The 17,524-nt window shown below is 45.6% G+C and overlaps 1 protein-coding gene across 8 annotated transcripts in view; it reads right to left on the bottom strand.

Annotated features, from left to right (window-relative positions):
* LOC129828601 (ribosome-binding protein 1-like) overlaps positions 1 to 15,069 on the bottom strand; it is a 40,566-nt gene extending 25,497 nt beyond the window's left edge. For 4 of the 8 annotated variants that reach the window (XM_055889657.1, XM_055889654.1, XM_055889658.1 and 1 more), the window contains exons 1-8: positions 14,820 to 15,068; positions 8,277 to 8,405; positions 7,948 to 8,046; positions 6,487 to 7,204; positions 1,506 to 1,657; positions 824 to 946; positions 390 to 542; positions 93 to 211 (exon numbers count right to left, since the gene is read on the bottom strand). In XM_055889657.1, the coding sequence (XP_055745632.1) occupies positions 93 to 211; positions 390 to 542; positions 824 to 946; positions 1,506 to 1,657; positions 6,487 to 7,204; positions 7,948 to 8,046; positions 8,277 to 8,378 (1,466 nt within the window). In that variant the 5' untranslated portion in view covers positions 8,379 to 8,405; positions 14,820 to 15,068. Of the gene's footprint in view, positions 1 to 92; positions 212 to 389; positions 543 to 823; positions 947 to 1,505; positions 1,658 to 6,486; positions 7,205 to 7,947; positions 8,047 to 8,276; positions 8,406 to 11,111; positions 11,254 to 13,537; positions 14,219 to 14,819 lie in introns of those variants that run through there. The other 4 variants (XM_055889660.1, XM_055889661.1, XM_055889655.1 and 1 more) reach the window with 3 other exon arrangements.
* Between the last annotated feature and the right edge of the window lie 2,455 nt (positions 15,070 to 17,524).

Raw genomic sequence — 17,524 nt, 5'->3', positions numbered from 1 at the left:
CTTATGGCCTGGTTAGGGTAGGAGAAGACACCTACTTGCTCTCTGCCTGGCTTGTGGCCTGATTAGGGGTTAGGGTAGGAGAAGACACCTACTTGCTCTCTGCCTGGCTTGTGGCCTGGTTCAGTGCGTCTCTGAGAATAGAGTTTTCCTGCTGCAGACGAGTCAGCTGGGCCGTGGGACCAGACTCCAACTGCTCCTGAAGACTGAGGACCTGAGAGGAAGGGATTTTACTTTTCACTTCGTTTTTGAATGCTCTGGCAATCTTTGCATAATTCATTTAAATCCAATAAAGCACATTTAATTCAATTGAGAGAAAGTCAAAGAGGCCGACAGGGATAGAGTGTCCTGGTAGGAGGCCCGTATTCTACTATTCTCATGTACATTAGTACCTTGGCGTTGAGTTTCTGTGTCTGGGCTACGTGGTCCTGGTAGGAGGCCTGCATACGAGCCTGCAGGGCGATCATCTCCTGCTCCCTGGACGAGAGCTGGGAACTCAGCCTTGTCTCCACACTGGCTACCTTGGACTTCTCAGCAGAGAGCTCCTATAGCGAGCAGAGAGAGAGACACACACCACACCATCAGACAGCTCCTAGAGAGACAGAGACCCGAGAGCTCCTAGACAAAGACCGAGGTAAACAATGGTCCAACACATTCATGGGGAGTTCTATTGTATGTGGTTAATACGTGGTCTTTCAGAGATCTTCTCAACGTGTGTTTTACCTTGGTGTGTGTGTGTGTGTGTGTGTGTGTGTGTGTGTGTGTGTGTGTGTGTGTGTGTGTGTGTGTGTGTGTGTGTGTGTGTGTGTGTGTGTGTGTGTGTTACCCTGCTGAGTTCCCGGAGTCTGTTCTTGGCTGCAGAAGCATCCTCCTGCTGAGTAGTGAGCTGTTTCTGATTCTCCTCCAACTGTTTCTTCATTACAGCCACTGGGTCGCCCTTCTGAGTAGCCTGATTACCACACACAGCGTCACCATAAACATCAGCATCTGTAGTGCGTCTGAGTCTGACACACCCCCCCCCATGCATTTAAACAGTATTTTAGTCATTTAGCAGATGCTCTTATCCAGAGCGACTAACAGAGCAATTAGGGTTAAGTGCCTTGCTCAAGGGCACAGACAGATGTTTTTTATCTAGTCGGCTCATGGATTCAAACCAGCAACCTTTTGGTTACTGGCCCAACACTCTTAACCGTTAAGCTACCTGCCGTCGACACAGTGGTTTGTCCCGTCCCAAACCACCCCCGCTCTAACCCCTTCGAATGACGTCTCCTCTCTACCATGTGCCCTGCCGAATTCCCTACCCGCCACTCCAAGCCTGACATTATTCAAATCCCCCTTCAATCCCACAGTGGTATCTCCCATCCCATTCTGGGTCATATAATAACCGCTCAGTGGTATCTCCCATCCCATTCTGGGTCATATAATAACCGCTCAGTGGTATCTCCCATCCCATTCTGGGTCATATAATAACCGCTCAGTGGTATCTCCCACCCCACCCACGGTCCTACCATGTGCCAGGTGTCTTGTCTGATGCCAGCCTTGTCAGAGAGGATCTCTTGGAGGTGCTGGGCCTCTCCCTGACTGAAGACCATACTGCTAACGGTAGAGACCAGGGCCTTGTAGGGCAGGAACAGGGGGGAATCCAGACCAGAGTCCAACACTACAGAGTGAGAGAGTGCAAAAGAGAGGGGTAAAAAAAGGGGGAGAGAGCGAGAAAAAGAGGGAGAGAGTGAGAAAAAAAGGGGGAAAGAGAAAAAGAGGGAGAGAGAAAAAGAGGGAGAAATAGCGAGAAAAAGAGGGAGAAATAGCGAGAAAAAGAGGGAGAAATAGCAAGAAAAAGGGGGAGAGAGAGCGAGAAAAAGAGGGAGGGACAAATGTTCTTATAAGTCAGCTGCTATAGCTAAGGAGAGGGAAACATGATCACATACCATTACACCAATGAAAACACACAGTACGTCATCAAACAATGAAGACAGACCTGACAGAAAACACATCATTCCCCATTTCCCTACTGGGAAAAGCTCTCACCAAGGTGTCTGTGGTAAGGTGAGGGGTGAAAGGTCATGTGAAATAATCCTACTCTTGATTGGTCTGCCTTCGTTAAGAGTTTGAGTTCTCACACTGCCGGCAGACTAGAGCTGGGTTAGTAACAGAGGAGAGAACTTCCTGCACTGCCTGCAGGCTAAGTAACAGGGGAGGGAACTTCCTGCAGGCTAAGTAACAGGGAAGGGAACTTCCTGCAATGCCTGCAGGCTAAGTAACAGGGGAGGGAACTTCCTGCAGGCTAAGTAACAGGGAAGGGAACTTCCTGCAATGCCTGCAGGCTAAGTAACAGGGGAGGGAACTTCCTGCAGGCTAAGTAACAGGGAAGGGAACTTCCTGCAATGCCTGCAGGCTAAGTAACAGGGGAGGGAACTTCCTGCAGGCTAAGTAACAGGGAACTTCCTGCACTGCCTGCAGGCTAAGTAACAGGGGAGGGAACTTCCTGCAGGCTAAGTAACAGGGAACTTCCTGCACTGCCTGCAGGCTAAGTAACAGGGGAGGGAACTTCCTGCAGGCTAAGTAAAAGGAGAGAGAACTTCCTGCACTGCCTGCAGGCTAAGTAACAGGGGAGGGAACTTCATGCACTGCCTAGGCTAGATCTGGGTTAGGCAGTAGGCACAATTACTGTATAATCTTGTAATGACAATTATGGATGAAGATCGTCATTAAAATAAATGACCTGTCATAACTGTTTATAAAGTAGAAAAGAACAGCGGACTGAAGACGGGTCGGCCGTGCATTCAAGCAGTTGACCCGTGATGAAATTTACTTTGTTGCTCCTTGCTGACACATGCAAGGAGTTGCAGCAAACGAGTCTTTGGTTGCCTAGGCAACGCCTCCCTCCCTGCAACAGCACCATATCCACTCAGGAAGGATTGTAAGTGTGACCTCGGTCATTTGTCTCATCAATAACCGTCATCCATAGTTCCATTAGCTTCACAGCACTATCGGGCAGCCCTGGGTATTTTATTCAGTTTCACTGACATTTTACACAACTAAGTTGTCTCTGTGGGATGTTTGAGAGATAAAAGGCCATAAATGAAAGGAAAAACATGTGTAATAGTAAATGTCTAATATGCTTATTATTTCTGCCTAATGGAAAGCATGGCGCCGAAAAACATGGCTGACGTTTCACATTCTCCCAACCAATTGTGCAATTTTGTTAGTTTTTTAGCGTTGTGTAACTTATTGTGTGGATTACAGGGAATAAACTTTTTTCCTTTAACGAGTCCGACGAGAAGGATATCCTGCTTTCACTGGAACACGCCCAGATCCACACCTTTTGAGTGAAGAAAAGACGGCGGAAAAGGGTACGCAGAGCGGGGATCCTTCTGAGAAGCCGGAGGCGAGCGAGTAAACTCCCAATGTCTTCACATTCTCCTTGCTAAACGTGCAATCATTGGAAAATAAAATGGATGACCTTTCTGTTAAGATGATCTCACCAACTGGATATCAAAAACTAACATCTTATGTTTCACCGAAACGTGGCTGAACGAAGAAACGGACAATATAGAGCTGGCGGGATTTTCCATGCACCGGCAGAACAGAGACGCTACCTCTGATAAGACGAGGGGTGGGGGTGTCTTTTTGTCAATAACAGCTGGTGCACGATGTCCGAAATATTAAAGAAGTCTCAGGGTATTGCTGGCCTGAGGTAGAGTACCTTATGATAAGCAGTCGACCACACTCTCTACCAAGAGAGTTCTCATTTGTATTACTCGTAGCCGTCTATTTACCACCACAGACCGATGCTGACACTAAGACCGCTCTCAACCATCTCTATAAGGCCATAAGCAAAGAAGAAAATGCTCACCCAGAAGCGGCGCTCCTAGTGGCCGGGGACTTTAATGCAGGCAAACTTAAATCAGTTTTACCAGCATGTTACATGTGCAACGAGATAAAAAAAAATAATCCTAGACCACCTTTACTCCACACACAGAGATGCATACAAAGCTCTCCCCCGCCCTCCATTTGGCAAATTTGACCATAATTTTATCCTCCTGATTCCTGCTTACAAGCAAAAACTAAAGCAGGAAGTACCAGTGACTCGCTCAATATGGAAGTGGTCAGATGATGCAGATGCTAAGCTACAGGACTGTTTTGCTAGCGCAGACTGGAATATGTTCCGGGAATCATCCAATGGCATTGAGGAATACACCACCTCATTGATGAAGCCGATGACTAAGTGCATCGATGACGTCGTCCCCACAGTGACTGTACGTACACATCCCTACCAGAAGCCATGGATTACAGGCAACCTCCGCAACGAGCTAAAGGCTAGAGCTTCCGCTTTCAAGGAGCAGGAGACTAGCTCGGACACTTAGAAGAAATCCCACTATGCCCTCCGACGAACCATCAAACAAGCAAAGCGTCAATACAGGAGTTACAAGAAGTTTTAAGATTGAATCCTACTACACCGGCTCTGACGCTCATCGGATGTGGCAGGGCTTAAAAACTATTACGGACTACAAAGGGAAACCCAGACGCAAGCTGCCCAGTGACGCGGGCATACCAGACGAGCTAAATGCCTTTTATGCTCGCTTCGAGGCAAGCAACACTGAAGCATGCATGAGCGCACTAGCTGTTCTGGATGGTTGTGTGATAACGCTCTCGGTAGCCGATGTGAACAAAACCTTTAAACAGGTCAACATTCAAAGTCGCGGGGCCAGACGAATTACCAGGAAATGTACTCAATGCATGTGCGGACCAACTGCACATGCGCTCAAGTGTCTTCACTTACATTTTCAACCTCTTCCTGACCGAGTCCGTAATACCTACATGTGCCCAAGGAAGCGAAAGTAACCTGCCTAAACGATTACCGCCCCACGGCACTCACGTCGGTAGCCATTAAGTGCTTTGAAAGGCTGGTCAGGGCTCACAACAGCATCCCAGACACTCTTGACACACTCCAATTCGCATACCGCCCCAACAGATGACGCAATCTCAATCACACTGCCACCGCACGGCAAGCGGTACCGGAGCGCCAATTCTAGGACCAAAAGGCTCTTCAACAGCTTCTACCCCCAAGCCATAAGACTGCTGAACAATTCATAAAAATTGCTACCAGGAAATTTACATTGACCCCCCCCCCCCCTCTTGTACACTTCTGCAACTCGCTGTTTGTTTGTTACCTATGCATAGTCACTTCGCCCCCACCACCATGTACAGATTACCTCAACTAGCCTGTACCCCCGCACCCCTGACTCGGTACCGGTGCCCCCTGTATATAGCCTCGTTATTGTTATTCTTATTGTGTTACTTTTTATGATTATTTTCTATTTTAGCCTACTTGGTAAATATTTTCCTCTTCTTGGACTGCACTGTTAGTTAAGGGCTTGTAAGTCAGCATTTCACAGTAAAGTCTTCACTTGCTGTATTCAGCGCGTGTGGCAAATAAAGTTTGATTTGATCTGAAAGCTGTGGGTAAACTCCCAAACTCTCATGGCGGGGACCTGGGCAGCTGTACACCAGGCTGAGTGGTCGTTGGGGCAGAGTGGCACCAGACAGAGACAGCCCTCTGGAAACCAGAGAAACAGCCTACTATCTGGGTTACTGAGAGGCTGTGTCAACTGACAAAGCGGACATTAAGATGAAACACTGGTGATACCCTGGTGTGGGGGTAAGTCTAGAAGGAAAAGCCCCATAGGAGGAGGACTACAGTAGTGTTTGTGTTATGGCTAAAGTACTTCCTGCCTAGAAGCCCATGTTCAGCCGTTCAAACAAAGAGATATCTTGTAACATCCTGTCTAGCCGTTATCACTGTATCCGTCTGACTGACTGTCCGTCCGTCCGTCACACAACATGACCCACAGAAGGAAGAATGGTATCTTGACAGGTACAACTTACAGACAGAGCCTGAACAGACTAAACAATTTTACATTTTTTATTTAACCCTTATTTTTCCAGGTAAGTTGGACTGAGAACACGTTCTCATTTACAGCAACGACCTGGGGAATAGTTACAGGGGAGAGGAGCGGAGATGAATGAGCCAATTGTAAACTGGGGATGATTAGGTGACCGTGATGGTATGAGGGTTAGATTGGGAATTTAGCCAGGACACCGGGGTTGACCACCCCTCCTCTTACGATAAGTGCCATGGGATCGTTACGTGACCACAGAGAGTCAGGACACCCGTTTAACGTCCCATCCGAAAGACAGACTAAACAATTAAAAATACAAAAATTACTATACATGTAGGCTTTAAACAAATTAGACTGCTCTAACCACCCAGTTTATAATCCTAGATAAGCACTAACTATTTAGAGTAAATAAATAATATTTAATTTCCAATCCATTCCAAAAATTAAGAAATATTTATCTTAATCCAATAGCCTACTAGTTAGAAATGGAACCTAAACATGCTGTATTATCAACAGTTGTGCTGCTCTAGTTATCGGACAAAATAACTAGGATATAAAATGATTGAAAATAGGCAAACTTCCTTACCAGACTCTGTCTTCTTCTTGGAGGACGCCTTCTTCTTGGAAAGGTCATGTGCCTTTGTCTCCTGAGCCTTGGATGCCGTCCGCTGGGAGCCCACCGGGGGCACTGCCATCACAGGGACCTCCTTGGTGACAGCCTCCAGGACTGAGGCAGGCTTGGAGGGGGCCATGGGGGCTGCTGCGGCAGGGGCGAGCTTGGAGGGGGCTATGGGGGCTGCTGCGGCAGGGGCGGGCTTGGAGGGGGCTATGGGGGCTGCTGCGGCAGGGGCGAGCTTGGAGGGGGCTATGGGGGCTGCTGCGGCAGGGGCGGGCTTGGAGGGGGCTATGGGGGCTGCTGCGGCTGGGGCGCGCTTGGAGGGGGCCATGGGGGCTGCTGCGGCAGGGGCAGGCTTGGAGGGGGCTATGGGGGCTGCTGCGGCAGGGGTAGGCTTGGAGGGGGCAATGGGGGCTGGGGCAGGAGCAGCCAGGGCTGGCTCAACCTTAGCCATCATCTTCTTCTCTTTCTTCTTCTTTGGAGCAGGGGAGGCCTTTACAACGGGGGGAGCTGGAGCAGGGGTTGGTTCGGGAGCAGCGGTAGGGGTAGGTTCAGGGGCAGGTTCGGGGGCAGAAACGGGTTCTGGGGCTAGTTCAGGCTCGGCCACTGGGATATCCTCTAGTTCTAATTCTGGAAGCTTCCCATTAGGCTTGTGTTCCTTCTTACCCCGGTTCTTCTTCTCAGACGCCTTAATGATAATAAGAATACATTTAATTTAGAACATGTATTATACAATCACAATGTGCTACAGTATGTGTCCTCAAACACAGATGTTCATACCGTCATACCATTTCTGTAGCATACGGTATTAGCGGAAGTGCACACAAGAGGCTCTACTTCTTTAAAAACAAAAAGTAGATCTTCATCCAGTAGGGGGTTGAATGTCTCTGCTGTGACCATGAAGATTGATCTTGACATCTAGCCAACTTAGCTAGCAAGTTAGCAAAATAAATACACAGCTGGAGTCCTGAGCTGGAGATCATTTATTTGACACATCATTAACTTATAGTTTTAGAAGCAGTGGTGTAGCATGAACACCGGCAGCCACAACGAGGTGCTATTGACACTATTGAGTGGTTGGACTTCAGATCGGTGCGCAACAGTAATGTCATTGGAGCTCCCGAAAAGGCATTTTTTGTTTGCCTCAACATATTTTTATTTTTTTTAGACCATTTTTGGAAATATGTACCGTACGTACCGGGAGTAAATAAAAACAGACGCTCAGCGAAACTCAATATTTGGTGAGTTAAAAGAAAACGTATTTTGACATTCTAACACTTGCAGAGCCGTGTAGTGGGAGTATGAATCGGCACTTCCTGGATGTTCGAGCAGGCATGTCATACTCCTCGTCGACGTCTCTAACACACAGATACTGGGGCAACACAGAGCTAGAGTAACATTTGGGTAGAGTTGCGTTTGATCTCGTCTTACCTTCTCCTTCTTCTTGTCCTTCTTGGTCAGCTGTCCCAGAGGCACCGTCTTACCCAGCTCTCTGCGCTGCTTGGCCAGCGCCTCCTCATATGAGGTCTCCTTCATGGAGAAGGAGACAACATATAACAGTTCACATTTAGACATTATTACCCCAACAACATGGCTCAGTTGTTAGAGAATGGTGCTTGGAACCCATTGGAACCCATTGTGGGTTCCATTCCCGCTGGGACCACCCATACAAATAAATTCTGCATGCATGAATAAGTCGCTTTGGATAAAAGCGTTTGCTAAAATGGCATACATTATTACATTAACAACAGTTAGGCTACCTTCATGGAGAAGGTGGAGACCAGAACGATACCGAGGGCTGAGATGACCATGAAGCCTCCAAATACCATGATGCCTAGCGTCTGAGGGTCATATAGATCCATGATGACCACTATGACAGGTTAGCTGTCCTGTTGGATGGAGGAGAAAAACAGAATTGTATTTAACCAGTGGCCTTGTGGTTAGTGTGTCCACCCTGAGATTGGAAGGATTTAACCAGTGGCCTTGTGGTTAGTGTGTCCACCCTGAGATTGGAAGGATGGGGGTTCGTTCTCTGGTCGAGTTATACCAAAGACTCTAAAAAGAAATGTTTGCAAATCTATTACAAATATAAAACAGAAATACCTTATGTAAATAAGTATTCAGACCCTTTGCTACGAGACTCGACATTGAGCTCAGGTGCAGCATCATGCTGTGGGTATGTTTTTCAGCGGCAGGGACTGGGAGACTAGTCAGGATTTAAAGAAAGATGAACGGAGCGAAGTACAGAGAGATCCTTGATGAAAACCTGCTCCAGAACGCTCAGGACCTCAGACTGGGGCGAAGGTTCACCTTTCAACAGGACAACGACCCTAAGCACACAGCCAAGACAATGCCGGAGTGGCTTCGGGACGAGTCTCTGAATGTCCTTGAGTGGCCCAGCCAGAGCCCGGACTTGAACCTGATCGAACATCTCTGGAGAGACCTGAAAATAGCTGTGCAGCGACGTTCCCCATCCAACCTGACAAGAGCTTGAGAGGATCTGTAGAGAATAATGTTATAAACTCCCCAAATACAGGTGTGCCAAGCTTGTAGAGTAATACCCAAGACTCAAGGCTGTAATCACTGCCAAATGTGCTTCAACAAAGTACTGAGTAAAGGGTCTGAATACCTACAAATCAGCCAGGCTAGACAATCTGGTACAGGTACAACCCCAAATAGGTAAACACGAGCACCCTCATAGAGATCATCCTAACCAACTTGCCCTCCAAATACACCTCTGCTGTCTTCAACCAAGATCTCAGCGATCACTGCCTCATTGGCTGCATCCATAATGGGTTTGCGGTCAAACGGCCACTCCTCATCACTGTCAAACACTCCCTAAAACACTTCAGCGAGCAGGCCTTTCTAATCAACCTGGCCCGGGTATCCTGGAAGGATATTGACCTCATCCCATCAGTAGAGGATGCCTGGTTATTCTTTAAAAAGTGCCTTCCTCAGCATCTTAAATAAGCATGCCCCATTCCCAAAAAAAATTTGAACTAGGAATAGATATAGCCCTTGGTTCACTCCAGACCTGACTGCCCTTGTCCGGCACAAAAAAAACATCCTGTGGCGTACTGCATTAGCATCAAATAACCCCCGTGATATGCAACTTTTCAGAGAAGTTGGGAACCAATACACAAAAGCAATTAAGAAAGATAAGGCTTGCATTTTCAAACAGAAATTTGCATCCTGTAGCACAAACTCAAACAAGTTCTGGGACACTGTAAAGTCCATGGAGGATAAGAGCACCTCCTCCCAGCTGCCCACTCCACTGAGGCTAGGAAACACTGTCACCACCGATAAATCCACGATAATTGAGAATTTCAACAAGCATTTTTCTACAGCTGGCCATACTTTCCACCTGGCTACCCCTACCCCGGTCAACTGCCCTGCACCCCCCACAGCAACTCACCCAAGCCTCCCCCATTTCTCCTGCACCCAAATCCAGATAGCTGATGTTCTGAAAGAGCTGCAAAATCTGGACCCCTACAAATCAGCCGGGCTAGACAATCTGGACCCTCTTTCTAAAATGATCCGCCGCAATTGTTGCAACCCCTATTACTAGCCTGTTCAACCTCTCTTTAGTATCGTCTGAGATTCCCATAGATTGGAAAGCTGCCACGGTCATCCCCCTCTTCAAAGGGGGAGACAGTCTAGACCCAAACTGTTACAGACCTATATCTATCCTACCCTGCCTTTCCAAGGTCTTCGAATCTTCGACCATTTCGAATCTCACCGTACCTTCTCCGCTGTGCAATCTGGTTTCCGAGCTGGTCATGGGTGTACCTCAGCCACGCTCAAGGTCCTAAATTATATCATAACCGCCATCGATAAGAGACAACACTATGCAGCTGTATTCACTGACCTGGCCAAGGCTTTCGACTCTGTCAATCACCACATTTTTATCGGCAGACTCAACAGCCTTGGTTTCTCAAATGACTGCCTTGCCTGGTTCACCAACTACTTCTCAGACATAGTTCAGTGTGTCAAATCGGAGGGTCTGTTGTCCGGGCCTCTGGCAGTCTCTATGGGGGTGCCACAGGGTTCAATTCTTAGACCGACTCTTTTCTCTGTATACATCAATGATGTCGCTCTTGCTGCTGGTGATTCTCTGATCCACCTCTACGCAGACAACACCATTCTGTATACTTCTGGCCCTTCTTTGGACACTGTGTTAACTAACCTCCAGATGAGCTTCAATGCCATACAACTCTCCTTCCGTGGCCTCCAACTGCTAGTAAATGCAAGTAAAACTAAATGCATGCTTTTCAACCGATCGCTGCCCGCACCTACCCACCCGTCCAGCATCACTACTCCGGGCGGTTCTGACTTAGAATATGTGGACAACTACAAATACCTAGGTGTCTGGTTGGATTGGTTAGATTGGTTAGACAACTACAAATTGGATGCAGTCTATCACAGTGCCATCCATTTTGTCACCTTACTACCCACCACTGCGACCTGTACGCTCTCGTTGGCTGGCCCTCGCTTCATATTCGTCGCCAAACCCACTGGCACCAGGTCATCTATACGTTTTTGCTAGGTAAAGCCCCGCCTTATCTCAGCTCACTGGTCACCATAGCAGCACCCACCCGTAGCACGCGCTCCAGCAGGTATATTTCACTGGTCACCCCCAAAGCCAATTCCTCCTTTGGTCGCCTTTCCTTCCAGTTCTCTGCTGCCAGTGACTGGAACAAATTGCACAAAAAAAAAAGAATCACTGAAGCTGGAGACTCAAATCTCCCTCTCTAACTTTAAGCAGCAGCTGTCAGAGCAGCTCACAGATCACTGCACCTGTACATTGCCCCTCTGTAAATAGCCCATCCAACTACCTCATTCCCCATACTGTTATTTTTCCTCCTCTGCTCCCCAGTATATCTACTTGCACATTCATCTTCTGCACATCCATCACTCCAGTGTTTAATTGCTAAATTGTAATTATTTCACCACTATGGGCTATTTATTGCCTTACCTCGCCTAATCTAATGCCTACCTAATTTGCACACACTGTATATAGACTTTTCTATGCTTGTTTATTCCATGTGTAACTGTGTTGTTTGTGTCGCAAATGCTTTGCTTTATCTTGGCAAGGTACCAGTTGTAAATGAGAACATGTTCTCAACTGGCCTACCTGGTTAAATGAAGGTGAAATAAATGTTTTAAATAAATGTAAATGTGATGTTTTTTTTATTTTTTATACATTTGGTAAAATTTATAAAAATCTGTTATTGCTTTGTCATTATGGGGTATTGTGTAGATTGATTAAATTAGTTTTTTCCCCCTCATCCATTTTAGAATAAGGCTGTAACGCAACAAAATGTGGAATAAGTCAATGGGTCTGAATACTTTCCGAATTTAATAAGAGACTGGTAGCAGCAATTGTAGCATGAATGTGTGTGTGGATGTCTGTGTGGGTGAGTGCTAAGGTGCGGAGAATCAGAGCAGGTGGTCAGTCCAGTTCCAAGCGTTCAGCAGTCTTGATGGCTTGTGGGGGGGGGGGGGGGGTTTGTCAAGGCACAGTCTGTGGTATGCCCGTCAGGAAGTCCAGGGTCCAGTCAGAGGGTGTTGTCCAGACCTAAGGCCCTGAGCTTGGTGTCTAGCTTAGAGGGAACAATAGTGTTGAATGCTGAACTGTAGTCAATGAACAGCATTCTCACATTAGGTGTTCCTCGTGTGAATAGCGATTGAAATGGCATATTCAGTGGATCTGTTAGAGCGGTAGGCAAATTGAATTGGGTCCAGTGTGCCTAGGATACTGGCCTTGATGTGGGCCATGACCAACCTTTTGAGGCACTTCATGATGACGGAGGTGAGCGCGATAGGGTGATAGTCAGTCCCTACCTTAAAGCAGGTGGGGGCTACAGCTTGAGACAGGGACAGGTTGAATATGTTCAATAAGACACCCACCAGTTGATCAGCAAACACTGAGGACACGGCCAGGGATGCCATCTTGGCTGGCAGCTTTGTGAGTATTCACTAAAGACTATTCCTAACGTCAGCCTCGAAGAGGCTTTTGCATCCCTAAGGGATTTTCGGAGTTTGTACCTGCTTGCCTTGTATGCGTCGCACGCCACCAAGTCATCAGGTTTCATATTTGAACCGATATCTCCGTTGCTGCTTGTAGGCGGGGAGTATGACCAGAGAGATGTGATCTAATTGGCTGAAGTGGGGGATGGCTTTGTATGCGTTACCGATGTTTGTGACATCTGCCAAACAGAAGTTTGTGATTCCGGGTGAGAATCCTCTCACCTGGAATCAGTCTTTATTGACCACGCTGGATTCTCTTGTGGGGCAGGATACACATTGGTGATATTTTGGGAAAATTTGTTTTAAAAGGGGCTTGGTTAAAGTCACCCGTGACAAAAAAAGTCTGATTCCGGGTGAGAGGATTGTTGCTGGCTAAATTGGTGTTTGCTTGTGGCGGTATGTGCACAGCTGTGATAACACACGTGAATTCCCTCTGCATATAGTGGGCTGTGTATTTTAGCATTTAAAAAAATGCCAGGTCGAGTGAAAAGAAGCTTGCAATGTTTTCATCTTCGGTACACAAGGAGTTATTTAATGAGGAAACATTAAACAACTATTACCAGAAACCGACGGTGGATCCATTTGGAATATGGAGAAGCCGTCTGGTTGAATAGCAGAGTCTAAATGTATTGTCCCAGTATCTGGGGTTCCCTACATACGAGGGCTACACGTCAATGACAAGTTATTACAGACTGCAAAATGATGAATAAACTAAACCCACCGTGGCAAATTAAATGGATGAAGTATGCTTCCTCCAAACTTAAGATAGCTTTACTACTCAATGTTTTTAATAGGCTGAAGTTATGGCTTGGTGGAATTAACCAGGTGACAAACTACACAAAGGGAAGAGTGAGTCAAGTTAAGAGCCTCTCCATTTGGATAGGAAGCAAGGTTACAGACAAAGCAAGAGTGTGGGCCTCTAACTTGCACGTCATCCTTCAAAAACAGGCATGTGGAAAGGAAAGGCAACAAAGCTTTTGGTGCCACCTACCTCTGAAGAAAAGTATTCCATGCAGGCAGTGCTTGACTTGAGCAGGAGCTCACCAGCGCGGAGTACCAGCGCCATAAAAATGTTCTACTGCTTGAGCTTCTGTTCCTTTCTAGAAAATATACTACATGTTCAAAAGTATTGTGGAGCTCCTGCACCTAAATATAAACTGTACCGGCAGCCAAAATGAGTACCGGAAACTATTTCAGTCCACGCCAAGCACTGCATGCAGAGAAAAATGCAAACCTCACGCCTTGATCACACCGATAGTGATGCGATAATTATAACGCTGCATCATCTGGGTATGTATGCAAAAAGTTCAACATTCACCTTCTGCTGCCATTTCTGTCAAGCAGTCTACGAATACGCAAAAATGTGATAAATCAAAGGTATGCACCACACCGAACGCACTGCATCTGCTTCTGCAAAGTAAACGCAGCGTTGCATTGGAAATTAATGTACTTCTGGTGTACCAAAATGCAATGACTGTCGGTGTGAACGAAGCGTCAGTCGTTACCGAAAACAATATATATTACTCCAACATCCCTTTCCATCCTTCCTACTCTCTCTGCTATCAGGATACTCCATCGGAAACGCTTCCATACCCTACAGTCCATTGAATGTCGTTTATGCAAATACCAATATTCACTAACAAGTGCTTGGCATATTGTCAACACCCCAACGCTCCGCCCAAGTCTGTCTGGACATTCCAAAGGGGTCTCTCCCTCCCTGGACCGAGCACTGACTGAGGGGGGGCTAGCTACCACCCCACCCTCTGACTCCCAGCTCTAAAACAAACATGACGCGGCATAATATTGTGAGAAATACTTCTCAAATATTATGCATTCGGCAAGTATTGAAAATTGTTGTCATAGAACGCTGTGACCTAATTTCTCAATCTTTTGACATAGCATGTGAAATGGAAATGAGGAAGAGTCATCATTATGTGGAAATCGCAAGTAACGTTAGCTATAGAAAAAAAAAGAAACTGTAAATTAACTTTAACTAGCGAACTAAAGTTACATCACATCTCAGGAGTTGAGAATTAACGTTAACTAGGGTTTTATAACACGCTAGCTGGCTTGCTAGTTAGTCTCGTAGCTAGTTAAGTCAGTTTATATCTACTACAGTATTGTTACAAAATTGCTCAACTGTCTGCTGCGGTCTGATAACAATCACAAGCCAGCTAACTAACTAGGTTTAAAAAAAAGCTAACGTTACAGTCATCATTAGTCAGCTAAATGACCTAGTAATTCGGACTTCCAGAGGTCTTCAGAATTCCTACCTTCTTTTTTTTAATATATATCTGCTGATGTAACTACACCACTTTTGGAGGCGGTTGAAGAAGTTCGGATTTTGTTGTGGAATTTCCTTCAATCTGGCGATAAATATGCTGCTATTTCCGCAAATTCTCTTTCTCAGTCAATCCGTCTGGGATTCCTATTTATTTCAATTGAGTCGTGGCACTTTGAGCTGGCGAGACGCTGGAGAACGGGCCAGTTTTATGCGCTGGGCTCATGTCCCACATAGGTATTCCACAAGATCCCTAATTGGCTAGAATGTACTCAATCATGTAACCAAAAAATGTCACCGGAATTTTATTGTGGACTGTGCTTCTGGGAGTTGTAGTTTAAAAATAAGTTAAGTTGGCATGGTTTAAGCAGTCAAAACTCGTTCTTAAAACTACAACAGATGTGGCGGGTGGATCCACTGGCGAGAATGTAGGAATCGTCATCACTGATTATATTCACACCCCTTTGTGGACGCAACTGAAATCGAAAAATGTCAAGGGACGTCTGTTTCAAGATCTCCGGAGGTGTAGAATTGCTCTGCGACAAAGAATAGAATGGAGAAATCAAAGTCAGATATTGAATTCTAATGGAGAATAGGAATATAAAACAGTCCTATGTCTGGTCAGATTAAGTAATTTTGAAGTGGTGAATAGATTAGAAAACGTTATTTTCCCAAGAGGGACCCGGGTGTGTTGCCAATGATAACCCCCATTCCTGATTCCGGCAGTGGTGTAAATTCTTGAAGTAAAAATACTTGAAAGTACTTCTTAAGTATTTTTGGGGGTATCTGTAATTTACTATTTATATTTTAGACAACTTTTACTTTCACGCAAATCAAATGTTATTGGTCACATACACATGGTTAGCAGATGTTAATGTGAGTGTAGCGAAATGCTTGTGCTTCTAGTTCCTACAGTGCAGTAATATCTAACAAGTAATCTAACAATTCTCCAACAACTACCTAATACACACAAATCTAAAGGGGTGAATGAGAATATGTACTTATAAATATATGGATGAGCGATGGCCGAGCAGGATAGGCAAGGTGCAATAGATGGTCTAAAATACATACAGTTGAAGTCGGAAGTTTACATACACTTAGGTTGGAATCATTAAAACTCGTTTTTCAAACACTCCACAAATTTCTTGTTAGCAAACTTTAGTTTTGGCAAGTCGGTTAGGACATCTACTTTGTGCATGACACAAGTCATTTTTCCAACAATTGTTTACAGACAGATTATTTCACTTATAATTCACTGTATCACAATTCCAGTGGGTCAGAAGTTTACATACACTAAGTTGACTGCATTTAAACAGCTTGGAAAATTCCAGAAAATTATGTCATGGCTTTAGAAGCTTCTGATAGGCTAATTGACATCATATAAGTCAATTGGAGGTGTACCTGTGGATGTCTTTCAAGGCCTACCTTCAAACTCAGTGCCTCTTTGCTTGACATCATGGGAAAATCAAAAGAAATCAGCCAAGACCTCAGAAAAGAATTGTAGACCTCCACAAGTCTGGTTCATCCTTGGGAGCAATTTCCAAACTCCTGAATGTACCACTTTCATCTGTACAAACAATAGTACGCAAGTATAAACACCATGGGACCACGCAGCCATCATACCGCTCAGAAAGGAGACGCATTCTGTCTCCTAGCGATGAACGTACTTTGGTGCGAAAAGTGCAAATCAATCCCAGAACAACAGCAAAGGACCTTGTGAAGATGCTGGAGGAAACAGGTACAAAAGTATCTATATCCACAGTAAAACAAGTCCTAAATCGACATAACCTGAAAGGCCGCTCAGCAAAGAAGAAGCCACTGCTCCAAAACCACCATAAAAAAGCCAGACTACGGTTTGCAACAGCACATGGGAACAAAGATCAGACTTTTTGGAGAAATGTCCTCTGGTCTGATGAAACAAAAATAGAACTGTTTGGCCATAATGGCCATCGTTATGTTTGGAGGAAAAAGGGGACGCTTGCAAGCCAAAGAACACCATCCCAACCTTGAAGCACGGGGGTGGCAGCATCATGTTGTGGGGGTGCTTTGCTGCAGGAGGGACTGGTGCACTTCACATAATAGATGGCATCATGAGGCAGGAAAATTATGTGGATATATTGAAGCAACATCTCAAGACGTCAGTCAGGAAGTTAAAGCTTGGTCGTAAATGGGTCTTCCAAATGAACAATGACCCCAAGCATACTTCCAAAGTTGTGGCAAAATGGCTTAAGGACAACAAAGTCAAGGTATTGGAGAGGCCATCACAAAGCCCTGACCTCAATCCCATAGAACATTTGTGGACAGAACTGAAAAAGCGTGTGTGTGCTAGGAGAACTACAAACCTGACTCAGTTACACCAGCTCTGTCAGGAGGATTGGGCCAAAATTCACCCAACTTATTGTGGGAAGCTTGTGTAAGTCTACCCGAAACATTTGACCCAAGTTAAACAATTTAAAGGCAATGCTACCAAAAATTGAGTGTATGTAAACTTCTGACCCACTGGGAATGTGATGAAAGAAATAAAAGCTGAAATAAATCATTCTCTCTACTATTATTCTGACATTTCACATTATTAAAATAAAGTGGTGATCCTAACTGACTTAAAACAGGGATTCTTTACTAGGATTAAATGTCAAGAATAGTGAAAAACTGAGTTTAAATGTAATTGGCTAAGGGCTTATGTAAATTTCCGACTTC

Source organism: Salvelinus fontinalis, chromosome 30 (genome assembly GCF_029448725.1).
Source record: "Salvelinus fontinalis isolate EN_2023a chromosome 30, ASM2944872v1, whole genome shotgun sequence".
NCBI classification, from domain to species: domain Eukaryota; kingdom Metazoa; phylum Chordata; class Actinopteri; order Salmoniformes; family Salmonidae; genus Salvelinus; species Salvelinus fontinalis.
The sequence above is the reverse complement of the archived record's forward strand: the minus strand, read 5'-3'. Positions and strand labels throughout refer to the sequence as shown.